At 40.2% G+C, this 27,659-nt stretch overlaps 1 protein-coding gene across 2 annotated transcripts in view; it reads left to right on the top strand.

Annotated features, from left to right (window-relative positions):
* LOC137106448 (ankyrin repeat and BTB/POZ domain-containing protein 3-A) overlaps nt 1-27,659 on the top strand; it is a 161,403-nt gene that overhangs the window by 118,743 nt on the left and 15,001 nt on the right. The window contains exons 3-8 of one of the 2 annotated variants that reach the window (XM_067489693.1): nt 6,953-7,160; nt 13,944-14,096; nt 17,339-17,504; nt 23,527-23,616; nt 25,392-25,493; nt 26,260-26,353. In XM_067489693.1, coding sequence (XP_067345794.1) covers nt 6,953-7,160; nt 13,944-14,096; nt 17,339-17,504; nt 23,527-23,616; nt 25,392-25,493; nt 26,260-26,353 — 813 coding nt within the window. The remainder of the gene's footprint in view (nt 1-6,952; nt 7,161-13,943; nt 14,097-17,338; nt 17,505-23,526; nt 23,617-25,391; nt 25,494-26,259; nt 26,354-27,659) is intronic. The other variant, XM_067489694.1, reaches the window with a different exon arrangement.

Genomic DNA, 27,659 nt, shown 5'->3' with positions numbered 1-27,659 from the left:
TACTTTTGAGTTTTGTGCTTATATGGTGTTTTGTAAGAAGAACCTAACACAGTTCAATTACTTTCCATCAAAGTAAACACACTTTTCCAAGTACATTAACTCAAACTCCATTTCCTGTGGCTTCTCATTATTGGAACATAATTACATTATGCTTTATTGTACCTGTTGAGGAGAAGACAATTATAGATCAAAAAAGCACATACTGTGAAATGAAAGGTATTATAAAAGCAGTATTAACTTGAAGACATGTTAATGTGTCCCCTTATTGCCACTGAGCAGAGAAAACAACTGTTGGAGTTGACATTACATAGCTTCAGGTGTTAGAGTGCTCTTCGGGTTATGCGTCAAAAGTCTTTGTCCATCAGGTCAACTGTAGAGAATGTGAAGTTACGTCACACCGTGGTATCTGTCAGGGGACGGGGGGTGTTATGTATGTGATGTATGCGCTCAGCCTGCGCTGGTGCTTGCTATGGGCTACATGCACACCGTGTGTTTAGTTTGGTGTATTTCAGCAACTGTTGGTCTAACTAAAGTATTTAATATAGGTTTACTCATGTTTTTTGTGTTTAGTGATTCTTCAGTAACTGCTGAGTTTTGTGGTTTCTATCAACTTAAACCCTCCATTTATTCCATTAACCCGACTTTAACATTTGAGTGGAAGTACATCAGTTGGTTTTCCCATAACAGCATGCGTATAACGTCATGACGTCTTTGTCATTTCAAACGTTTCCTCCTGCCGCTAATCGCCATTTTCTTCTGCAGTTGAGATCGAGGAAACGTTGAGATTAAGGTGAGTTTGAACATTTTGTGCCAAATAACTAAGCGTTTTTTACATAGCTGCACAAAGTCAATTGACAGACTTGACAGCATTTGCTTCCAGACTGAAATATCTTTGAAATATGTTTACAAGTATTGGAGGATATCCATGGAACAGACATTCATGGTCCTCAGAGAATGAGTCGAAACTTAGTTATGACCTCCATCCATTTATCTTGTGGAACTCTCACTTTTCCTGTGAATTTAGTGAAAATCTACAGGATCAACTGCCACAGTATCTAGTAAAGATAAACATGGTGCTCAACTTTGTCCTCTGACTATTGATTAACATGATCTGTGCTACTGACATTTGTGAATAGTAATTATTGTGGTGATTAAATTCATAGCAAACTTTGGACATTCATTTATTAAGTGCATTTGATGATAATTAGAGTTAGATGAGTCCTAAATATTGAATCCTAAGCATCACTTTTATACGTTGGCTGTAATGTACCAGAAGACAAAACCTTTTTTTTTTGTACAAAAGAGTTTAGTTTTGACATTTCATTCTAGCAGGAAGTTTACAGCAGCAGGGACCAAAGTTTTGCTCGGTAACGAGTCCTTCCAAACGAGAAGGACTTGGCTGGGAGGAAGGAAGACACTAAGCTTTCCAGTATGATTAATTCAAATGAGATGAAGCATGAACCCCATAGGATGTTGTTTAGATAATTAAAGCAAACGAGATGGGATTAAATGTTGTCCTGCTGACAAAACAAAGTCACAAAAACAATGAAGACAAAGAAGCTTGATTATTGATCATAGCTGCAGCTCAGTGAGACAGTGGTGGTTAAGTTGTTTGTATGGCGACTGTATCTAATGTTTGCTGTTGTAAAAAAGTACATTGAGGGATGTGGTGGGTTACAGACTTGTGTTTTGGCTCAGAAAAGCTCTGCAACCCCCAGGGGAGTGTTGTCATTTTGTCTGTGGTCAGTTATAGGGCTTGCTGATATTGTTTCTCACTAAGCAGGTAAATGCATAATTCAGCCCGTCTTGTTTATCTGCTTAATATTTATTAATGCGTATTTCTTCTTTTAATATTCAGGCCAGTTCATCCACTGTGTAAACACACACTCAGTGCCTTGGGGACTTCCTGAGTACCTGGAATAGAAACGTTTTCTCTGCTCAGTTTATAACGCTACTATCCTGCAGAATATCATCATTTGCTGCATTACAACTAAATGTGTTCATTTATGTCAATAAAGTAAACCACTGGCCCTCGGGAACAACGCAAATAAGGAGTTTTCTGATCACCTGTATTAGCAGATCAAAACCATTTGATTAGCGCACACATCCAGTATTGATTGATAAGCAATAGTTCAGTTTAGTTATGTTTAGGCGAAGCTCTTGTGTTGAAGTTCATTGTTGTGTCCATCCCTCCGTCCACCCCCTCCTCCTTCCTTTGTAGGCTTTGTGGCTCTTAACATCATCTGAGCTTGCGGTTTATTCGGGCACTTTCTATAAAATCTGATGGGGTCATTTTTCAAACCAAGCAGAGATCATAAAGGTATGCAGACAGTAATTTTAACCATTTTCAAGGATTTGTTGATTTCACATAAATCCGGACCAAACTCTTTCCCCAACCTGTGTGCAAACCTGGATTTATATTTATTTGTGCTATTCATTGGCAAGTGGAGCTACTTGAGGTTCTTGGAGGCCCAGGTAACAAACCTCTGTAGATTTATTAAATGATCAACATCTTGAGGAGGGTAAGGTCACATCAGGATTTATGTTAAGGGATCACACCATAACTACTAAGCTTATGCTTGTCCAACAGTAACAGCTGTTGTGGGGCTCCTCAAAAAGTATAGAGATACCACATGGAGACCTTAAGCATTTTAATTGGTCAGCTTTGGTTTATTGTGTTTTCTTCATTAAAAGATTTTTGTGTGAAGAAGCTGTTACTCTGCAAACCTTTAAGTCACCACACCTAATGGGAGCAAATTAAGAAGGTAAACATGACAAATGAATGGAATTATTTTTATTATTTTCAGTAATAAGACAAGGTGAAGTACAAGGTTATGTATATAGCTTTAACCATGAACACCGTATTAACAAATATATAAAAGAATGCACAGAAAATTACTGTCAAAGCACAATAGGGCCTGATCATGTTCACCACCGTGTCTTTTAAATACCATGTTTATACAGAAATAAACACAGATATGTTTTTGCAGGGAGCATAATTGCAACCTGATTGCATTTCCTGACATAGTGACGAGATGCTGCCACTTAATGTAAATGGAAAGTTGTTGACATTGAATATGTTAATATCGTATATATTTAAATGTATTGGCATAACATATATTTTCTGCCAAACTATCTAATCTTGGAGGAAACTTATTTTATCGTTGTGTTAGTTATTAATTAAACAATACATTTTATTGAAACATAATCCAACACTGTCTTTCTGTAAGATTTAACTCTTTAGGTTTGTGTATCAGCAGCACATTCAGACTTTTGCTAAGCACTACAACTTGCAAACCTTTGTGTGGATGGTTGGGAACTTCCGAGGACTTTACCACAGGAGACTGGAGTTTGATTCCGCTTTTAAACATTTTTGTCTACTCGTTACTGCAGCAACAAGGGCGTTGTATAAAAGACACGACATATGTTATTTAAGTCATATATTGTAAAGGAAGCAGGGATTTTAAGCCAAACCATAATATTTTTACTAAATGTAACCGTATCTATTTTGTGCCTAAAGCTCACCCATCTGTCTTTGTGCCTAAACTCAAAAGGTTATGTTCTGTCAGCCGCGATTTTGGTCCAATTCTGGTGCCATTGTAAGACACATGAGTCAGAATTTTGGTGCCTGGCACCTTAAGTTTGCTATTTTACCACACTTCTGTGGGCCAAATAGGAATGTATGGAAACATGATGCCATTTAGATTTAGGTCATTTAGATTTGGTGATTTGTAATATGCATACATTCCTACAAAAACTTAATTTGTAATTTGCTTTGGCTTGTTGTTTAACTGGATGGGAACGTTTGGGGTTAGTGAACAACACATCTGAATGGTGGTGAGATGCTGCTTGAAGTCTGCGTTGCAGATACATATGGTGGGACACTCATTAACCACTTACATTAAGTAAATTCAGCTTTACTAAATTCAGATTTATTAAATTCAGATTTATGATGTGTTAAATTGGAACTGTAAGACAGATGGTAGTTTATGTTTTTATCAGGCTGAGCAGGTCCACTTCTAATTTCTGACTCCTAGCACTGACTGATACATAATTATGTTGACAGCAGAAGCCTCATGCTATAGCACATATCCAGTCAATGCAATGCAATTATTTATTGATGTATTTAATCCTTTTCAATAACTGTCTTTGAGGCTCCTTGGAGTCTGAGTGCAAACTGTGCTGTGAGCCGCATGCTTTGTTTACGTCTGACTGCCCGTGAACTCTGTCAGGGGCCTTTATTCTGACAGATGGAGAACCTTGGGCTTAGACTCACCATGTCATTCTGTCTACAGAATGAGGTTTCAAGACAGCCAACCTTCCTCAGACTGGGTATTTTTGGAGCAAACAATCAAACAAGATCAAGAGAGAGAGTGTGTGTGTGTGTGTGTGTGTTGTGCAGTGATGTGTTTACTGTTCCACTGCAGCACAGAGTTTCTGACTTTCACACATATTGTTTTATTCAAATATAACTCATGAATCCATGCATGTGGAATAGGATTCAGACAGTGGGGTAGAGTGTTTTCCAAGTGTCAAACTCCCATGTTCCTGTACAAGCTCAGCAGCGCCAGTGTTCCAATTAAAAGAGTAAATAATTAGATCAATACAGGGATTCATTTTCTGAGGAGTCCACCCTGCAGGCTCACACTGCAGCATTCCTTCTCTGAGCAACATCGTTATTCTTAAACGCATCGCTAATGAACTGAGTGATAAACTGCAGTGGCGTTGCCTACATGCTAAATCCGAGAACTGTGACTCTCTTTCCCTGCAGAACACGAGCACTGAATGTGAAACTTTGAACTTCATACCCCTTTCAGTGTTCAGCATTAATTATTTCTTACTTTAATTTTCTCTGCCCTTGCTGTGCACAAACACAGCTTGAAATGGGCACCTACTAAAACCAGCAGGCCACATTTAAGCAAAATAGAAGATAGGAAATGTGCTCAACATTGCCCAGACATTTACTTTTTTATACTATAATACTTATATAAGTATTCTTGAAAAATGCAGGATTTTCTGACACGTGAAGAATCGAACAGCTAGTATTAAAACTGTTGTCAAAATGCTGCCTCAAGTACACACTGTTGTTGATGTCAGTGGAGAGAATATTGAACTGACTTTCACTCATTCTCTGCAGACTAACATTAACACATTGCCTCTACCCGAGCCTTAATGGAACCCCGACATAAAAACCCCGTCTGTGTTGAATAATTGCCTGCATCTTCAGATTTCTCAGGCATAATAAATAGTTGAGTTGAAGAAACAATCCTTCACAGCTGTGCAGTTGGGATTAAGAACACTACATACAGTAGCTTTAAGAAGTGTCCACATACATTGCAGCCATTAAAGTAAAGTTTTACATTGCTTTGTTTGGAGAGTTACATTCAATAAATATAAAGCTGAAATGGTACTTTGCTGTTTTACAATGGGTTATATACTTCCTTCCATCCATCCATCCATCCATCCATCCATTATCGTAACCGCTTTTCCCGATCAGGGTTGGGGGAGGCTGGAGCCAATCCCCGCTGTGACTGGGCAAGAGTCAGGTTACACCCTGGACAGGTTGCTGATCTATCTCAGGGCCAACACAGAGAGACATACATGTCCAAACTTATGGGCACATAGAGTCACCGATCCATTTAACATCCATGTCTTTGACCTGTACGCATTGGAAACCCACACAGGCAGGGGGAGAACATGCAAACTCCACACAGAAAGGCACACACAAACACACACACACACACACACACACACACAGCCAGTGGATTCCAACTGGGGAGCTTCTAGCTGTGAGGTGGTTCCTCAGTCCACTCCACCACCATGCTGCCTGGGTTATCTACTTTTGATACCCAATTTTGAGTTGTGGTGTTTAGATAAGCTCAGCTGCACTAGTGTCATATTTAACTGACAGATCTGAGAGTGGCGTTGATCCTCAGAGAGAAAGTTAAAAAAAAAACATTTTCTACTGACTGGCAAGTGAAAAACAAACTTCCCTGAAAGATAAAACAAAGGTGACCCTGTAGTTTGTGCTGCTAACATCTGTCCCAGTTTACAGATGGACTTTCTTGTTCAGCGTTCACCTTGTCACGTAATATTCGAGTGGGATCCTTGTTCAGGACATTTTGGGTTTGTTCTCTTTGTAGTTCAGCTCCAGTAAATGTGCTTAGAAGGAAGCTTGTCATGTTGTGCATCAATACTGGGACCGTGCACCGTGCCAATCTTTCTTTCTAGTGCAAAGCTGCCAATATGCAACTGTACTGCATGCAAAAGAAGAACTTTCTTTGTAAAGCCACATCTCTCAAAGTAGGAGCACATTACTGAACTAATGAATTTTATAAAATAAGAAAATTATAAAGATGGCGTAATGCATCCCTCTCTATGTACCGTGATGAATTGTAAGGCAAGACTTATTTTTCTGCTTGAAGACAGTTCATAAGGCTTAAAAATACTTTACACAGTCATTTGAAATTTAGCACACACACACGCATGCTCGGTGACACAGATGTTTGAGTTTCCCCACGACTCTCTTAGTGGTTGCATAAGAAAACATGGGGAAAAGAAAGAAAAATAAGAGCTAAAGATAAAATGCGCTAGAATAAGAGCTCACACTTCTAAGTGATTGTCTGAGAGAGACACTGTGTCATAAGATTTCATTTCAAGGCAGCAATTTCCTACTCAGCAAGGATTGTGTGGGCATATGTGTATGACTAAATGTACGGTGAATCACAGGGTGTCATCACAGAAGTGCTGGGAGTACACTTGTCAAATGAGTGGTGTAGGAAATGCATTTTTGCTCTGAGAGTAATGCGTAGGACTTTGTTATTAAGACCAGATCTTTCTTCGGAATTATTATTTCGTCTTTAATGAAATTCTATTTGTGTCCCCAAGTATCTCAATCACATCCTGTTGATGACATCCGTGCACTGTTCTCACATTTAAAAATATCTTCCAGGTGATTTGGTATCCCGGGCCATGCACCACCTGCAGCCGCTGCACATGAAGAACCCCAGCAATGGGACCCCGGTCCACCACCAGACTAACACCACGGTGCACTGGGAGCCCGAGGCCCTCTATACATTGTGTTACTTCATGCATTGCCCGCAGATGGAATGGGAGAACCCCAACGTTGAACCTTCCAAAGTCACCTTACAGACTGAGAGGTGAGCCCAACAGTAATCACGAGAATTGTTCTGCTTTTATACCAGAAGTTTAGTCCAAATATAAGAAGAGCATGAGCTGACTAGGTGGGTTTCCACTGCAGGAACTTCACTGAACTGTAGCCTGGAGCTTTCTGAAACGTCCCACAACCGAAGCAATGTGATTAGTTCTGTTTGCTATTGTGTTCATTTCTGTTCAGACCACTGTGTGTGATTTCACACCGTGCTCATTAACGCTAATGCTTGATAGGAATGGCAACCAGTTTCTGGAACTAGATTTAGCCACGTTTTGTTCCTCCACCTGCATGTCCTACGGAGGAACCAGGGTTCCAGGCTATAATTCTACACCCTACAAGTCCCTATTCTGATTATAGTCCTCTTCTGGAGTTCAGCAACTATTAGGGTGGGGCCTGCTGTGCTAAACCTGAACAAAGAGGCATTTTCTCTTCCTACAAAAAAGCAGTAACTTCCCACAATGTCAGTTGAATACAAATAGTGAGTTGGATCAGTGAGGATCAGGGGCTACTTTGTTTAATCCTTCAGTGGTGGAGGGACTTTTACCCCAAGGAAGGTTCTTGGAAAGACAGTACCAAGGTTTTACAGGTGGAAATAGACCTTTTGTCTCCAAATCACACTAAACCTAGAGTGTAAAGTTCCTGTCTGGCTCACTAATAGCGCTTTTCCACCACACACTGCAGTACTGGCTTGCACCTACTCACCTTTATTTTCTTTTCCTTTGAGCAATAGTTGTGGATATTACCTTGTATATGTTACTTTTTTGGTATCACCTCCATCAGCCACAACATAAATAGTGGTTTAATATAAAAATATGACATTGTTGTCATGCAAATATCATGAACCAATAAATGCTGAAGTATCACTATGAGTTAACCACCTGTCAGCACAGAGCGGGTTAAATTAACTAAACCTTTACCAGCAGTGACCTTTGACCCATATTTAATGTTAATTACTGTACCTTTTTGCCCTAAGTACCACAATAAGTCTTGTTTGAAAGTAGTGGAGTGCTTTTACTTTGTACTGTGTGTAACATGTTTTTAATCTACTTAGTACTTTTTCCCGGGTAAAACATTTGAAGTAAGCAGTGGAGAATGTTTTGGCCAACTTAGATTTTATTTAAGCATTAAGGTTGTGTACTTCTACCACCTCATGGTCACATTCTGCTGTCGATTTGCAAACCTTAGTAAGGTTTTTTCCTCGGCAACTGTGATTCTCCGGGTACAGCCTAACTGAACGAGTACTAGTGCTCCATGCATCTGTTTGTGTGTGTTTTATTTTATATCCACTACTGAAAATGATTCCTCACCTTAGGAACCCAGGTGCACAAAGGAAAATACACTTTCTTGAGACTTCCTTATGAACACATTTTAGTAAAAACATTTAGGAAGATGGTGAGGTGTTGGGCAGTGAGGCGCAGTGCAATCAATAGAGAACATTTCTTGGCACAGGCTTTGGGCAGAAAGTTGTCTCTTTCATTCGGGCTTAAAAGCCAAAAACAATGATTCATTTTGACGATAATTTATTCTTAACCACAAATTTGCACACTGTGATATATGGTGACCACTCAACCAGCAAGATGACTTTTGTGTCTTCTAAGAGGTTGTGAAAGTTAAAATCCAATCTCCTAAAATGTCCATCAACCTTATTTCGGCTAGTCTTTTACACACTGTAAAAGCTTGACGAATTCCAAATGCTCTCCATCTTGATACACAGACACGTACAGTATGTCACAGCTGTCAGTTAGAGGCATGACAGATAGAATCATTGTAATGGGTTTAAAGGTTAGTACAGACATTCCCACTTTCTTCCACATGTTTTCCACCACACAAGCAATCCCATAAGATGCTGCGTGGGCTGGTCAATGCTGACACTTCCCTAGGCATGGAGAAGATTGATGGGAACCGCAGGGACTTCACTTAGATGGACGGATGGACAGATATTCCAACATCTCTCCTCCGCTCTGATGAGATAAAACTCCATCCTGACGACCCCGGGGAGCAGAAGGAATGTCAAGCGAAGTGACACGCCAGCAGGCTCTCGAGTCCCTGTGGAGAAAATTCTTCTTTTAACATTCTGCTGAAAGGTTTAAGACAAGTAGAAAAGGCCTGAATAATACAGCGGGATGAGCTGGAGACAGTATGATTAAACGAGATAAAATAATCTTTTAGGGTTGTTTGGGAAGCTTGAGATAAGCCACCGTGAGGTGGAAATGATTGAAATGGAAGTAAAACGCTGAAATGGCTTGTGCACCTGAGCTTTAAATATCAGCTTGATGTTAAATTAGCCCTAGAAGAAAATTGGTTTAACACAAGAAAGATGAAAACTCTAGAGGAAGGTGAATAGTAACCGAGGAGCAGTAGATTGTGGTGCATGATATGTTCAGTATTTGGCCCAGAGTTTTATTTCAAAGGAGAAGTTGTTATGCTGGCAGCTTTGGCTGTTGGTTGTCGCTGCAGGCTTGCAGGTCTGTATCGATGGATAACATTAACCCCAGTGTTTTTATTCCAGACTGGGGCTCCCTCTTTTTCAAACACTAAGAAGTAGGCATCATTTAAAGCATGAGTTCAGGGAAAAAGGGCGGAGGTCCACGTTGTCACATTAGTCAGCTAAACAGCAGCGAAGACCTGGCCAGGGTTCAAGTTCCTGGCAAACTGTAAAGATGACGAGTCTTTTGGTTGCGGAATGAGAAACTGATGCAAGTAAGATATAGTCTAGTCAAGTCCAGGGTGCCAAGATCTAAAAGCTGCTGCCTTGCTTAAACATGTGCTTGCAGCAAATTTACAGAAGACCACACAGCTGCATCCACAGTAAACATGCAGTCCCAAAGGGCTCCTCTGAGTTTGCTGCGTGCTTCTGTTTGATATCCTTTTTTGAGAAATGATGCTTGCCAGAGGGTCACAATGGAGAAAAAGGTCTAAAGGGACCTTTACGTACAGTATGGATTTATAACATATTGACAACATGAAATCAGTCAATTTCATTTAATGTTTAAAGCTTTTCTAATGTGCATCTGCGACTTCTTCATGGATTTAAGAGCCTTCAAGCAGAACAGTCTGTTTTATTAACAGCTAAACACGTATACAGTGAGTCACAATTACTCCTAACACAAATATATTCAATGTTCGTTGAAGAATAAGTACATTTATTGTTCAAAGTAGCCTGAATCATTGAGTTTCTACTCACAATGGCTGAGTATTACAGCTAAGTAGTGAAGCAGGCATTGTGACAACAGACATAGTGAAATGTGTCCACTGCACATACATATAAAATATCTGGCTCCTAAATCTCTGTGACATAGTGACTTTTCACAGGGCTAGTTGGTGATATCCAGGTAACCAAGGCCAGATGTTATGCGTCAGTGAAGATACTAAGCAAGCAGTACCAGACACCCTCACACAAACACACAGATTGTTTCTGGGGCATTTTGAACATTGTTTTGACAGCAGCCAGTGTAGAGAGGCCATAATGCAGGGTAGAGAGAAAGAGGACATGCAGTAAAGGTTCTCCGGACGGGGCTGTAGACACTGTGTTTACATGCTATGTATCCTGACAACACATACTGTAATACCTGAGCTGCAAGACACAAACTATTTATAACTTTATGTTCCATCTCTGCAAGTATATAACCTAAACATAAACTGTACATCCAAAAGTTGCACACTTCCTTCTTTCATCTCTCTGGCTCTTTATCAGGGTTTTTAAAAACACAATCAGAAAAATAGTTTGAAAGATTTAGGCTAAAGGACGATCACACTAGATCTTCTGGTCGTGTCATGCTCATGCTTTTATGCAGAAAAGCCAATATAATATACCCATTAGCTTCAGCTTTAGGTCTCTAAAGAAACTTTTAAAAACATAATCAAGTCCTCTTTCACATAAGCAATTCAATTTATTATTACTGACTAGTTAAGAGCCAGCGGAACAGGAGAAAGGTATAATTGGTATTTTTTTCTCTCTGGGTTTTTTAGTGAGACGAGGTGTAAAGTTAACGTGACTGAACTGATATTGAGAGCACCAACAAGCTGCTAATTTTGAATTTGATATACTTTATTAATCCCCCTGGGGAAATTGGTTCCTGCTTCGGTGTCTTGTCCAGGGACAATTCAATTTGTGGCTAGTCACCGTTCACTCATTATAAATACCTGACAAACTGTTTTTGGTGGAGCTTGTTGCTGATTGGTGGAACATGTGAGGCTTTGTAATCAAATCCTCAGAGAATTAAATACTGAAAGCCACGGCGCTGCACAGCAGGCCTAAGGCACCAAATCATAACGTGGTCTCAGTGTAGCTCCGGTTTAACAGGTACAGATGCTGTGCAGTGTGTGCGCACAGCAGACGCTTCCACAATAGGAAACATTTAATATACTGTAATTTCAGTCTTATTCAAAAGTAATAGAGTCACCGTTTTGTTGCCTTAGAGCACTAAAGATTGGTAACGTTGCCAACATTGCTTTATTCACTCAGTAGAACAGTGATTACCACCGAGATGCTGCCGTAATTTAAAAAGTGGTCACTTTTAGCTGTGGTCTTTTGCTAAACCCCCTCTGAACACAACCACTCAGTCGGTCAGATTCCATATTTCTCAACATCCGCAGTATTTCCTCGCTGCGTGTGGAAGCCGTTCCTGAAAGCTGTCAGAGTCTCGGGTGCTGGTAGCAGCCTCATCGTGCTCCTAATTGGATTTGGAGATCTCTACACTCCAGCAACCTCAGTCAGTGTCACCCAAGATACTGTTAGGTTTATTAAAAAAATAAATAAGAAAACACCCCTCATTCTGACACCCGTTGCTTTTTATTAAAACGGAAACAAAAATATGATGTATGTGTGCCAAACAGGGATATTGAAGAATGAAATAACAAAGTGTCCAGGTTTTGGAATAATTAGACCTAAATGCGGAGCCACAAGGAGGTATTTGACAGCTGAATAAGATTTTTGAAACAAAGAGCAGCAACACACATTTTTCTTTTCTTTTTCTTTTTTCTAATACTCTCAGGACTAATTATATTCTGCAGTACAAGCACAATGCTGCTTCTTTATTTCATGTCATTAGCTTTTGAGGGTTGGTGATTGTATTCTCTGCATCTGTAGCGTCGGTTGTTTGGCACAATGTGCATCCATCAAGTGCATATGTAAAAACACAAGGTTGGTGAAAAAATGGACATGTTTAAAAGTCAGCTGACTTTGGCTACGAACTCAGAGCAAACGGTAGCTTACCCAGCAGGCCAAAGCCAGGTTGGACTCTCTGAAGGATCGTGTGGGTAGATCGCATGGAATTAACAAAGTAAACGTCAGCCCATCATGTGGAAATGTGGAGCGGCACTTTCGAACTGTTCATAAAAACTACGACGCTGCTCACAAGTCAGAATTTATACAGTAAGTCCACAGGCTCTGGCCCCTGGGCCCTTGACCTCTCAGGTATCAGTAATCCATCCATGCCTAACGTTCTGTGCAGAGTGTGGCAGAGTAGAGCAGAGTGGATTGACTTCCGGGCTCAGGTAGCTTTAATTATGGTCTATGTTGACACTTGAACTTGTATCTGCTCAATTGTTTTTTATTTTATAATCTAATTTAGCATGAAGTAAAATCAAGTTTCCTCTGAGTAAAACAACTGATAGTTTTGATGGTGATGAATGACTCACCTGAATCTGGTTGCTGTTATACTGTGGGGGAAAAGCTAAATGAAGTAATACAAGTGTATGTGTGTATGTGAGAAAGAGAGAGAGAGAGATTATGTGATTTATGTCATTAGAGACAGGTTATGTCATTAAAGCCTACACACACACGCACACACACACACACACACACACACACACACACACACACACACTAGTCCTAGAAGCAAAGAGTGAGTTATGAGCATGTCAGCCAGGCAGGACCCATTACTGATTTTGATTAAAGAAGGTAATAAGAGCATTTAGGGAGGTTGCAGTATCTAGATCTCTTTCTGTTCTGGACTTTCTGAATTCCAAGTTATGAATATCGATCTGGTGGTGCTCCGTCTTTAATTATCTGCAGGGGCATCTTTAACGAGAAAGTTCGTGCTTTGCAAGTCTTTGTTAGTGATTTACAGTGAGCATGAAACAGCGATTTGTTTTACAGCAATAAGTGATATTTATTTTGACATGTATGTATGTTCTGACACGGTCTGTAACATGCTACAGTCTATATTTGTAAATAGAAAACATTAGGGAGGATATGTCTGCATATGATGTGCATTTTTGTAGTCTATTTACAGTCACTGGCCACTTTATTAGGTACAGCTGTACAGTCTAATGCAAACTAATGCAGCGGCTCTGGCAGGATTTCTACTTTCACAACTGAGGTCATAGTGGGTAGTGGAGTCATACTGGAGTGCATGATAAGAAGAGAGGGTTCTAAAGGTTTGGCCACTCTATAAGGGCCAAAACTGATTAAAAAAATGATAAAAATGATTCATTTTGGGTCAATAAACCATCAGGCCGTAGTGAAAAATGCACGACACAATATCCTAAAGCAGACGGAATGTGATTAAATGTTTGAGTCTAAATCCAGAAAATATCATATTTGTTGTAATGTGAAACCATTTAAAGAAGAACATTTAAAACAGCTTCTGATTCATTTTTGACTAATTCATTGACATGACTAATCATCGGAGCTCTATGTATTATTGACATCCTTTGTGCTGCATCATATTTGTTACCATAGCATCTAATCTTATGTGGAAAGTTTCCTCTAGTCAGACTTTTTCCAAATTACAACATACAGTAAAACATGTGTTTTCCCCTGCAGGCCGTTCCTGGTTCTGCCTCCGCTGATGGAGTGGATCCGTGTGGCGGTCGCCCACACAGAGCATCGACGAAGCTTCTCCGTGGACAGCGATGATGTGAGGCAGGCGGCCAGGCTGCTGCTCCCCGGTGTGGACTGTGAACCACGACAAATAAAGTACGTTTTTTTGACAAGGAAACTGCTCCGGGGGCAGAGATAATCACACCGCTTTAGTTGAACTTAACCCAAGTGAGTGAAGCCACACTGTTAACAATGGGAGGTGATTTCAGTCTAATGCCATTTACAAACACTTGTAATGTGAATATGAGCAAGCAGGTGTGAGTCATGCTTTGTTCTGGAAGTCTTGCAAAACCTTTACACTGGGCCCGTTATCTCAGCTCAGAAATCTCGCAGGCGGTGCAAAAGGTTCAGTGGTGTATATTCACAGCTGTTCAAATCCTAATTAAATTTTCCCCAAACAAAGTTACAGAGTGAACATATAAATCAAGAGAACTAAGATAGTCCCTCTGTCGTCAAAACACACAACCGACGAGTTAAAAGAAGCACAAAATAGAAAATAGAATTTTACACTTAAAAATGTTAAAAATGTTTATCGTGCTATCACTAAAATGCCAGTTTCTGTGCTGTGTCTGAGTGAGTCATATCACAATGATAGAAGAGTTTGTAATAAATCTGTCTAAAGCATTAGTTTAGGAGCGTAGATGCTTTTTCTGCTTTACCAGCTCAAAGTACGCTACGCTGGTGCTCAACACAAAACGCACAAGTCTCACATTATGGCCTTTTCTATATCTATCACAGTATAACAGCAGCCTGTGTCCATGTCACGCGACTGTAGGGTTTGGCAGCGAAAACAAAATATATAGGCTTATATTCCCACATTTTCACTGGACAATTCTGGATTTTACTATGAAAATCCCCAAATTAAAAACAGAGAGCAATAATTTGCAAATCTCATCAACCCATATTTTATTCACAATAGAACATAAACAACATATCAGATGTTGGAACCGAGACATTTTACCATTTCATGGAAAGTATTAGCTCATTTGGAATTTGATGGCAGCAACATGTCTCAAAAAAGTTGGAACAGGGGCAACAAAAGGCTGGAAAAGTAATTGCTGCAAATCAAAAACAAACGGAGGAGCGTTTGACAACTAATCAAGTTAATTGGCAACAGGTCAGTAACATGACTGGGTATAAAAGGAGCATTTCAGAGAGGCAGCATTTCAATACGGACAAACAAATCGTCAAGGAAATGGAATCATCGGTGGGACCCTGTGAAACACAGTACATACACGGGTGGCTAAAGCTACAGTCATCATTCAGTGGGAAATGAAATCCTGAAATTTAAACCGTTGGAATACAGTATCAAGGGAATTAAACCCAAGTCACCAGCAAATTAAAACACCTATATTCAAAATAAAGCATGAGCAAGTTTGAAGAGGGAAACATTTTCCATTTCTTACATTTACATTTGATTTACATTTGATACATTTGATACATTTTACATTGGATTCTTTTTCATCTGTGATTCATAGGATTCGTAGGATTTTTGTAGGAAGTTTATGGGAAATTCATGACATCCTCATATAGAAATATACTTTAAATAACTGCTTTTCTTTACTTTAATAGTTAGAAAAGAATTAATATTTGAATTATCTTCTTTTTATATATATATATATATATATTTGTCACATGCTTAAACACACATGATTAAAGAGATTCTAATTTGTTAATATAATAGCAAGGCTTTATTAGGAACTAAGAAAGCAAACATCCTATACATTCACTGAACAAAGATTCTGAAAACAAAGTCCACTAAAACTGTTCTCCAAACACATCTTGATGCTAAAAGGACGTGTTTTCATTCTCAGCCAGAAAAAAAAAAGAAAAAAAATAGTCAACACAAAATGTTGGCATCATACAATTTGACAGCCCATAATGCGGTTTAGTTTTCTGGACTTATATGTTTAGTGTTGTGGACCAATGGCACAATTTGGTGGCAGTCTGGCTTGTGAGGATGCATTTACAGCAACCACATTACTTTGTCTGAATATGCTTTACCTAATAGGAAGACCTGGCTTAGTTAGTTCAGATCCTTTAACATCTCAGGTCAAACCTTCAAACCTTCAAAACTACTAATGTTGTCAACAGCTTTAGCTCTACTTCATGTTCACTGCCAATTAGCTCAGGTACACAGCTGCTGCCATGGCTGCAGGCTCTTAAGTGCAATATCTAATTAAAATGTTTCTCCGTGAAAATTGGTAGATACTAAACAAAGGGGTCTGCTGGATTTGTGACTGCAGGAACCTTCTTAATGACCATGTTTAAGTAACCAAGCTGCAGTCAGCTTTCTCGAGAAAGGGCCATGTATACGGGAAAGCTGGTGGAGTGGGGGACTGGGGAAACCTGGTTTCTATTACTCGGCCGCAAATAAGTGTAACCAGGTTTCTAATCAGCTCTGTCCAACTGCGCACGTGCCTAACCAAAGGCTGCAGACAGCTGAGTGAAAGAATGAATGCAAGTCGAGGTCGTTAACGAGTTAACGGGGCAGTGCAGCCTCATTTTTAAAACAACCCCCGCGTGTGGTTCCACACAAAGTGTAATTTACACAAAGTGTCTCGAAGACGTCCAAATAAGTCACTTTCCCCCGTGGATTTTTAAAAATTCCGCCTGTTTTGGATCAGCTTCTCGTCTCTTTTTTCCGTCATTATACAGTTAAAAACTGTCAGAGGTGGAGGAGAAATCAGGTTAGTCCCATAACCTGGTTACTTAAGTGCACGTAAACTCAGACAGTTTGCCTCCTCTCTCCCTCTCCCTTTCTTTTCTTTTGATTTTGTGCACTCCACCTCATTGTGCACAATATTTGTCACATGGCAGCTCAGTCAGTTTTTGCGTTGGTGTCAGTGGTTAAGAGTCTTTTCACATTTCAAATACTTGCAGAGAGATAATCATTGAAACACTGAGAGGTGTGAATTGCCAATTAACACCTCTTTACGTATGTCAGATCTGATTGTCACATAACGTTGGACAAACATCATGAAAAGGTTCCTTTGTGAACTTGTGGAAACTTCGGCTGTGACAGCTGCTCGCAGCTGGATTAAGAGGCTTTCCAGCAGACATGAAAGACTAATAATGACTCATAGCGGAAGCCTTACCTGGAGAAAAGCTACTTCAGGAAATGGGGGGAGCAGAGCACCTCAAGCAAGTGAAGAAAAATCATACGAGAATTGCTAACTGTGAATTGGCTTTGAGTACAAACAGCCAGATAGTTATTACAAAGATGCAGTTAATTTAAAATGCCAAGTGTTTGAGTTGTGCAAAACAGACCTCAAAATCCGTTTCAGAGATAAGCTCCCACTTAATCCCAGCAATGGACCTGCTGTTTCCATCTGCAGAGCGGAGGATTGTTTCTGTGCCACCAGAAAGCTGGACGCATCCTCCACAGAGGCCAAGTTCCTGCAGGACCTGGGCTTCAGGATGCTCAACTGTGGACGGACGGACCTGGTCAAGCAGGCCGTGAACCTGCTTGGGCCTGATGGCATCAACAGCATGAGTGAACAGGTTCGGGCGCTTAACACACACTCCCACACGTACAGCAGACACAGCATTAACATAGTGCAGACTCAAACACAGTGAGAAGCACATTTCCAACTATTGTTACCTGGCAAACAGTTCACACATATGCAGGCCGCAGGCTGCTCCCGATGAGTAACTCAATGTGATAGATTCTTGTTCTGACACGTTGCAAAAGTCCCATAATTTCAAGAAAATGTTGGTTTCTGTGTATGTAGGGATGAGTATAGGGAATACAAATAAAAATGCACTGTGAATGCTTCAGGATTTTCCAAGCAAAGCTGAAAAAAAGCTGAGTCCCTCACATATGCTGTTATAAACTGCTCAGACTTTGCCTTGCAAAATGTAGACAACGTGAAAAAGTATTAGTCCTATGAACGAAATTAAAAAACCGTGAGCAGCAGAAGGCTTCACGAACACGGTGATACACTTTATTTGAAGATACTCAATAAAATGAAGGCAGGACAGTGATTTTTCCACAATTTTACAGCGATTTTACTGTTTGGGATTGGAGGAGAAGTTCTGGAGCTCCGTTATAATGGGGTTCAATGGGAGTCTCCGCTTCTGGCCAAATACTGAAAGAACTGTAAATCCTGTTGTGAAAGAACATAAAAATACCTACGTTTTAATGTTTCATTTGTTGTTGGAAAGATGAAAGTTGACTGAAGAAAAGAAGAAAAAGTAGAAAAAAGTTGACAATGGTTGAAGCTAGAAGTTGGTGTGCGTGTGATGTCACCCACAGGGCCAACATTCTGCAATGGAGATGTTGAAAATTCACTACGGTTATTTAAAAAGCATAAAGGATATTAAAAAGCAGAATACACGGCTCGTAGCTGAAAGTCTTGTGATTTGCTGAAAGTTTGAATGGGCTCTCTGAGCTGAAGTATGCCCAACTAGTTACAGGTGAAAAGGGACAAAGCTGAAGAGCAGCTGAAAAGTCTCTCCATTCATATGAATGAGAAGAAAATGGCTGAAAACAGCAAATATTTGAAAAAGTATAAAAGATATTAAAAAGCTGCCCGCATGTCCTTAAAAAGCTGAACGTTTTGAAGTTTGAACGGCGTTTCTGGCTGAAAGTAGCCTAAAGAAGTTATTCCCCAAAAAACGTACAGAACACGTAAATCAGAATAATAATAAAGATTAAGATATCATGACCGTGAATATTCCACCATTCACTGTAGATAAACTAAACTTTTGCTTTAATTGTCATCCTCTCTCACAAATCCTAGTTACAACTCAGTCAAATCTAAACACACCGACATCACACAGTAGTGTCAGGACCTCGGTTATCCCCGTACTATACATCCATCTCACTATCATATCAAAAAGTCGCTACCTCCTTCAGATCCTTAATCAGGCTGAAAATAAGGACTGCTGATTTTTTTTTAATAGATCAATTCATTAGTAAGATTGCATTGTTCATACACCCAAGGGGATCTCAACGTGTTGCTTGATTTGTCAAATTCATGCTCCAAAAGGCGACGAACATTCAGTTGCAGACAATGCTCTCAAAGCAGTTGGGGGGAAAAAAAGCATTGTTGGGTGAATAGCTTGATTACTACAGTAATTACAGAATGAAATTATTGCAATAAAATCAATGATATGTTCTGTCACTCAACTGCAAGAATGACTTTTCTTCAGTATCAATTGACAGTGATTTTTGTCTGTATGGTGCAAACAGGAGCTGCTAGTGAGATAGCAGCTTGACTTTCCATGGTGCATTTTACCAAAATGGGAAGAAATGGCCGAAAATGACAGGGATTGGATGTTTAAATAACAGATTTTTCGGGCAGTGTCTTATGAAGCTCGACTGAAATACACCCAGAGTACATGTTAAAGTATAAAATAAATCATTCCTTAATCTGCCATCATTAAAATGGCATTTGCTCAGGTCCAACTACAGTAGCTAGCAGAGCAAAATAGCATCAAAAGTGAGGGTTTTTAATATCAATGGGAAAGAAACGTAATTTCTCCCTCATTCTGCTCCTGACCTAACACGATGGAGGTCAACAGTTCTCTACAGCTCAGCATTTCAATAGATTTATGGACCACGCTGCCATATTTGCAAAGCCACAGCACTTGTAGTCAACAGCTTCGCCACGTGTTCTTAGACTTTAATTTCATCTGAGCATCTGCCCACTGCAGAAATGCCACATATGATTTGGTTTGAAGTTCCTAGTGTGGGCCCGTGCAGAATGTTAGGTTCGCATAACGCCATAGTAACTGTGTGGGGACAAGGACGCCATCGCGTGAGGATGTCCCTGCCTTTTCCCTGGTGAATGTGAGGGAGTGTGTTTTGACTTCCTTTTGTGGCTCTGAAAAGTGCTGCTGCTATCATGTAATTATCATCCGTTTTTCCAATTAACGCTGTTTTATTTTCCCAAGGAGGTCTTAATCTTTTGGATGATTTAAAGAACTAAAAATATGCAGGTGGTCAGGCCGATGTAACCTAGCAGGCACAGGTAAAAAGACTGTGTCAGTAAGGAGATGGCGTTGCATCCCCCGAAACACAGGTTAACACAGCCTGACTTAATGTCATATTGTCTGCTTTTGCGTTCTCTGTTTAGATTTTCAAATTTAAACACAAGTCCTGCTGCTTTATTATGTGATGTAATTTGTAGGCAGCTAAATTTATGGAGAAAATATCTAAATAGCAGGAGGAAATAATTGAAAATGAAATGAATCTGATTATTGTCAGTGATCTCATGAAACAATGAAGAAGAGAGGACGGATCTGTTGTTCTATTTATACTGGGACTAAGCTTTGATGAATTTGTTTTGGTTGAAATCTTACTGCTTCCAAACGTTAATGTCATTAGAGTCAGTGGAAGTACAGTGCGGGCTATTCTTTGCACTGCTAAGTGGAGGCTAATAGCGATATCTGATTTTCCACGGCCAGAAAGCTTTGTCTGGTTAAGTCAATTAAGAAACTGCTGACCGTTCTCCATTCAGACACTCTCGAAATCTCCACGGCTCGAGGATATGTGTTTGTACAGAAAACCCATTGAATGATGTTTTTTTCTAGCTCACGCTTTTATTAAATAAAAAAAAGAAACAGGTTTCATGTTATCCTGGGTGGCTGATTCATATTCCATTCAGTCAGATCATTTGACTGGAACAGAATTCTTTAATTATTTACAGGTCCTCATCAGGATAACAAATGGTATTGACTAACACTTCTCCTCCTCACTTGTCACATAAATAACACAATGTGGTGACATACAGGCTTTTATTCCCTTGTAAAAGCAGCTAAATGGCGCAGGGGACCAGACAGAGTTACAGGAGCAATGAAGTAAAATGTGCAGTCTGTCATCACGGCTGAGAGGCGTTTGAACTCATCACGATCACCATCAGGGTCCACTGTCTATTGCCCTTTGGCTGTGTGCTGATTAAGTAGATCGGTGTCCAGGAAATATTTAAAAATGAATCACTACAAAGGGATATCAGTCTTCAACATAAAGTGCTTTGGTGTGTTATGAGCGAGTCATAAAAGGCCTCTGTTGAACATAATGGCCCATATCAGACACATGATTGAAGTCTTTTATGCATCTCTCACCCAAGACACTTTAAAATGTGCTTCGATTTAGTCGAGATAATGCAAAGAACTCGCTGCCTGGTTTATAATAAAGTTCTTGTTATTTTTCTCTGTGCAATAACACTTGAGTGAAGCTTCACCCTGCAGCTCGGAGCATAATGTGTGTGGGCGTGTCAGGCTCCAGTGCGCTCGGTGCATATGGTGGCACGCAGAGGTGTGCAGTGCCATGTTATGCTGGGACTTTCACTGCCCACCTAAGCTGTCGATCTCACTGGAAGGAAACGGTTATTTTGAGGCAGTTGTGATTATGTCTGGAAAATTAGAACCTGCTGGAAATGTCTCTGACGGATGAGGAGAATCTGAGTTTCATGTATGTATGAACACTGAGTCTATATTAGTGCAATCTGTAGACATGAGCCTGATGAGTCACAAAACGCACATATGGCATTTCTCAAGTCCCTGATGAGAAAATAGTAATTTAAGGAGCACTATGTAAAGACTAAATGACTTTGTGTTGGTTTCCTATAGAACAAACGAGCACAGCTGTTGTTGAGCTTCTTAAAGAACTTTTAATAGTCTCTTAAGGCCAAGCTCACAGCATTCACGTTGTTTCCAGTGGGGTTAAGGGAAATCGGTCTGCTCTTCCTTCCTCTTCCTTCATCGTAGGTGTTTGTCAGGTGTGGTAATAATATATCAGCAGGGATCATTGAAAAAGCAGCACCTGGCCCTCGCTCATCAACACCACTGTGGTGCCCTTGAGCAAGGCCTTGAATCCCAGGGGCACCAGTGGCTTCAGGCCAGGCTGTGGTTTTACTGGGCAGCTTCCAGGCGTTAATGTGTGAATGTGATCTGGATGTTCCTGCAGTAGAGGCTCTCACACCTCTTTCTGACCAGTGTGAACTCGGTGCTAGAGCCAATTCAGGGCTAATTCAACTGGTGATTCAACCTTTTTGCCTTTTCCCAGACTAGAGAGGCGCCGTAGAGCCAAGACATTACATCGCACAATGACAAGCACCACAGTGTCTTTTTATGAATGCTACTCCTTACTGTGAGTCTACACTGGCATTTAAACGCTTCATACTTATCAAATGCATTTATGCAGCCTGTCATAATTGCTTCGCCCGGTGATTGATAAGAACTGTAATTTCCTGATACATTTTTGGATTGGTAATAACACTGGACGTACATTGTTAATGCTAACCTTTATTAGCCTTAGCCTTTAGTTATCTAACTAGCATCAAGTGTGCTGGTACCAATCACATTTCAGTTTTTTAAATTCCGGAAATGTCAAACCAGTTTTTATCCACCAATCCATCCATTACCTGCATCAAAAGCTGATGCCACACTGGAACCTGTTTTTCTGGTTCTTTGCTTGTTGAGATGCAAAAACCAGGTCCAAATTTAGACAACGGTTCTGAGCCAGCCCTATAATTGGTTATGTGTAAAAGGGGTCTCGCTGAAACTCCTCTGCATCAATTAAAAGTTAAAATATATATTTTTCACCTCCTGTTGGTGACTACTCTTATTTGGTTCCTTTAAAGAAACAAAAAAATCAACAAATCTGAAATAAAAGTAGAGCAGCACTTCAATCAAGACAGTTTGTTGATGAACACATAAAAAGGAAACGATATTTTTCATGGAGAAAACACTCGTTTTTAAGCCCAGTCTAAAATCGTAACACAGCTTTCAGACAAATTGCATGTGAGGTTTGTCTGTCCATCATATATAGCATCTTGTATAACCAACAGTCAAACTACATGGGCTTTATTATTGCAAATGGATGATTGAATTTTGAGATAAACAATTATCAGTTTTATAATCATTGCTTTTGTTTTTTACATAGTATAGAAGTTATTTCTATGTAGTCTATTCTAGTAATTATTGTTTATTTACTTGTTTATTTACTTTTGACACTATATTTTATTGCTAAAGACTAAACCCAGATGTGGTTCAGCATTTTCAACCTCTGTCTTGACATCTTTTGTTTTGTTGGTTTATATTTAATCTCCCAGAGACCAAAATTCCCACGTAAATTCTTCAGCATCTACTGTCCATCTACGGTCCAGTGGTTTGATATAAATGTGGCCAATCCCAGGCCATAATTTAGGGCTAAATGAAATAAATCTTTATTTTATTGGTCACAGTGGTGAAAGACACACTCATATTCCAAAAACACAGACAATTAAAAAGGCAGCATTACCGTCCACTCAAGTTAAAGTGCACAAGTATTAGCAGAGAAACATTGTATAAAAGTATAAAATGGTCAATCAAAGTGATCTTTAGTCTGGAAATTCCCATTTTAGATGGTGATGGATGTTAAATTGCTAAACCTTGGCGAATAAATTGGATTTGACCATTTTCATAGAGGACATTTATTACACTTAGTGAGTGACAGAAAATCATTGTGGAAATGTTTAATCCAGTCCAAACTCTGTAATTACCCCCTCACACCCTCCTCCCTCCCTCCCTCCTGCAGGGAATGACCCCTCTCATGTACGCCTGCGTGCGTGGTGATGAGGCCATGGTCCAGATGCTGCTCGACGCCGGAGCCGACATCAACAGCGAGGTCAGTGTTGGCCGTCATTCTGTCACATCGCTCTCACACTTTTGTTCGTGTCCAGTGTGTCTAATTATGTGACATTTGTTTTGTTGTACCAATGAAAACGATGAACCCACTTTGTGTTGTTCTGACCCCCCCTCTCTTTGTCTTCATTGTCTCACCTGCTCCCAGCATGCTCTCTGATGTCCTGGCAGCTCATTACACAAAGTGCACTGATAGGCAATAAACGAGGATCATTTGCACAGAAACGGTGATGTTTTTCTCTGAGCTGATATCCAATAATAAGCCACTCTTACACCTTAGTCCTGTAACATAACATCCAGCAGCAGTTTGCTTTATGCCACATCAATAATGCATCGCTGTTGTACTAGTGTGTGCACTTAGTGTAACTTGCTCCCACAGGCTCCACCTGTAGCATGAACGTCAATGCGTGTATTTGTTGTAAAGTGACACTGTGTTGTTTTAAAACCCGCTCGTGTGTCTGATATGTGTCTCGTGTGTTTGTAGCTGCTTTATTCAAGCATATCTGCTTCACAGACCCTCGTTCACCATAGTGACCACAGGGTTGTTGTTGTTGTGGTCAGTCCATTGCTTCAGTGCGTCTATTTAGTGCAGGTGTTCTGGCTCAAAAGTGAAGTTTGTAGTCCAAAGTCGTTGAAGGGTCACTTCATCTGTATTACCAAATACAGATGGTCAAATCTAGCCATGCAAAGAGTTTAGGCTTTTTTTTGCCAAGGTCAGAATTGATCTGCTGTCAGACCAGTACAGTGAATTAGATTTTTTTTCAAATTCACAAGTAGCCCGAGTTGACCAATCTTAAAATGGCATCTACATCATACTACGTTAACACTGTTGGCTTCATTTAAAGTGGTTGTTAAGCCTTAATTTCCCTTCAATGAAGATTCAGTAGAGAGATGCTGTTTGTTTTTTCCATGAATTTCAACACCATGAACACAAAAAATATAATTTGATTCACCTTGACTGAATTGAAAAGCGACTTTACTTATTCTCATTCTCCGCTTCCTGTGGTTCTAGTTTGGGGAGTAAAAGTACACACTATAGCCCCTTTCACACATCCACTGGAATTATCCTTCGAGCCCCCTGGTACAAAGTCGGCATTTGGTGCGTGAGTTTGTGCAGCACTGTCCCCAGTTGTCTGCAGGATTTAACAGGCATTTTGATGACGTTTCTATCACTCGCCTGCTGCTGTAGGTGAGTGATAGAAAGTTTAAATAAAGCTAGAGCTTAAATAAAATGTGACATCATCATGTCTGTTTGGAAAAAGGTATCCTCAGGACGACATTTAGAGATCGTTTTTATAATTTGCTCTGTGATGACGCCACTTTAGAAATGAAAGAACAGCAGGATCAGGCTGTGTGGCTGTTTAATCCACCACTGCTTTGTGTGTGAGTCGGCATCAACCATGTTGACGTGACCGTAGTTTTCTAGTGTTGTGTGTTGTGTGGTTTCATTCCCCTTTGAAGCGAAACACCAGACGGATCATTCAGGATATGGTCAGGCAGCCACACTGAGGTAGATATGCAGTAACCGGGGCCACTTTTAGAGAGCGGATTGAGATGAGAGGTTCACTTCAAGCTGCTCGAGATTTTCTGTGACACTCGGGAGGAAAATCTTCCCCTGCCATCCTGCCCTCCTTTGCTTACACTTCTCATGCTGCTTCTGACTCCTCTTCCTCCTTCCCCCCCAATGTCCCACCTTGAGCTGTGAATGTTAACGGCTGTATATATTTCTCTCCCTGAACTTCACCTATGACTTCCCAGGTGCCAAGCACAGTAAACAAGCACCCCTCAGTTTATCCTGAAACGCGCCAGGGGACGCCGCTCACTTTCGGCGTGTTGCACGGACACGTCCCTGTTGTGCAGGTAGTGATGTTTATGACCTGTAACCATTAACCTTTGGCCCTAGTCCTGACCTTTGCACCACAATGAAGATGATAATGATGAATATTACTATGGTGCATCATAATATCAATGATGATGCCATATGACCTTTATATTTCTCCTTCTTGATCCCGTCCAATTGATTGTCCCCAGATAAAGTTTGTTTTTAATGATGTATAGACTTAAGGTGTGTAGATAAGTCAACCATCAGCCTAGTTTTCACCATCACTGCATCATCACTCCTACTGCAGCACAGAGAAACTTCCAGGGGCTCTGCCAGCCTGATATACAGCCTCAGAGATACCAAATTCCAATGTTTTGTTCCCTTTTTTCCATTTTTGATACATAATACATTTTGTTGCTGTTGTAACTGTATGAGGCAGCACCAGCTGAAAGCCCGATGAACACCGTCGCCTTCAGGATCTTTCTTAATAATTAATCTGCACCACAGCAATCAGAGTTTTAGGGGGAGCGAAAAAGACAGAAACCCTTTTTATTTTTCCTTCCTCAGCTCCACACCGACAATGACCTCCCCAGACAAAAAGAGGAAGTGTAGCTAGGAGTGTTTTTAGTGTCCAGAATTGAGCCAGTGGGTTAAGTCTCCAGCAGCTGAGGCTTTTCCTCTTCCCAAGCCGAACTGTAACACTCCATCTCCCCTTTGCCTGTTTTCCCTGCCTCCCTACTCTCCCTCCTGGTTTGTTTTCCCCCTTCCTCCCTCGCTCTCCACCTCCCCCCATCCCCAACACAGTTGTTGCTGGATAACAGAGCGAACGTGGAGGGCGCCCTGCAGGATGGGGCGGAGAACTACACTGAGACCCCGCTACAACTGGCAGCTGCTGCAGGTAATCACATGCAAGCGGTAATAAACACATTCAGCTTCACTGTCATATTCCATTGTCGTGTTCATCGAACTAATTTGTATTAAAACTGCTGCTTCTCGTGATTGTTTTGCTGCAGATATGTGCAGCTTTAATTGAAGCAGAAATTGCAGTTTAAACTAGCTGATGAAGCAGAACTAAACGTGCCATTAATTGGAAAGATTTACATTTGGAGAAGTCATGTAAGAACATTAATAACACAATGTCAAATTAAAGTGAAGCCAGTATGCTCAGCTCAGCAATACGATAAGGAACAGTTCATTCTTGATTTTTGATTTTGAAACAGTTGTCAAGACAGGGTTCATTCAGTAGCTAGTGTCATTACACAATAGATCTTATGATGAAATTGTTTTGTTGGCTCTTTGCGAGGTCAAGAATTAAGTTTCAAGTCTCAGCTATTTAGCCATTGTGGACGTTTTGTCTTTAAAGGAACAGTTTGGTAATTTAGTAAGTCAACCCATTTACTTTTTTGTCAAGTTTCATACTACATTAGCCACATTGCCATGGTAACACGCAGCACGGATAATGGTTGAACGTGAAATGATGCTCGCGAAACAATAAATAATGCAGATGAAATAAAGACCATAGTCCTAGTGCTAATTTTCTTAATGAACAGCGATGAATGAAATACTTTCTGAGCACGGAATCATTTTATGCTGGTTCAGGCCCATTTTTTCACTCCTGTCACATTAACTGTGCTGGGATACTGAAGCTCCAAAAATGAAGGTTCGTTGTTAAAAAGGACCATTTTCTCAACAGTATCAGACAAAATCTCATCTGTAGTCACTGTAGATACCGACAGTGGTTTCTGTTCTTCTGGTGCCTGACAAAGTGCATCGGGGATTAGTTATGACTTGTTTAGTTCCCAGCAGAGCCCATCTCACTGCTGCAGTCACTCGATTTAATTTAAAGGTGCCGCGTGGAATCCAAGGTGGCAATGTGAGAACGCTTTACCCTGAACATCCATTTGAATTTCCACTCAATTTCAACTTTCCTTTCGTCTCAGAAACTAGACATTTTTAGGACAAACATCCTTTACTCGAGGCAAAGTACCAATACCACGCTCTGAAAAGACCTGTAAGGTATTTTTCATTTTCTTACATCTTGTTTCCCATGTTTGCAAAAAATTGAAGCAAACTACATGAGAAAGAAAAATGTAGCATGTGTTAAACTAACTTAATACATAAGGCAGGTTTAAATAAACACACAAAATAAAATTTGGTTCGAGGCAGAATTTTTCCTGATATAAAAATGAGAGAAAAAACGACTT

Source organism: Channa argus, chromosome 21, assembly GCF_033026475.1.
Source record: "Channa argus isolate prfri chromosome 21, Channa argus male v1.0, whole genome shotgun sequence".
Classification (NCBI taxonomy): Eukaryota; Metazoa; Chordata; class Actinopteri; order Anabantiformes; family Channidae; genus Channa; species Channa argus.
The sequence above is the reverse complement of the archived record's forward strand: the minus strand, read 5'-3'. Positions and strand labels throughout refer to the sequence as shown.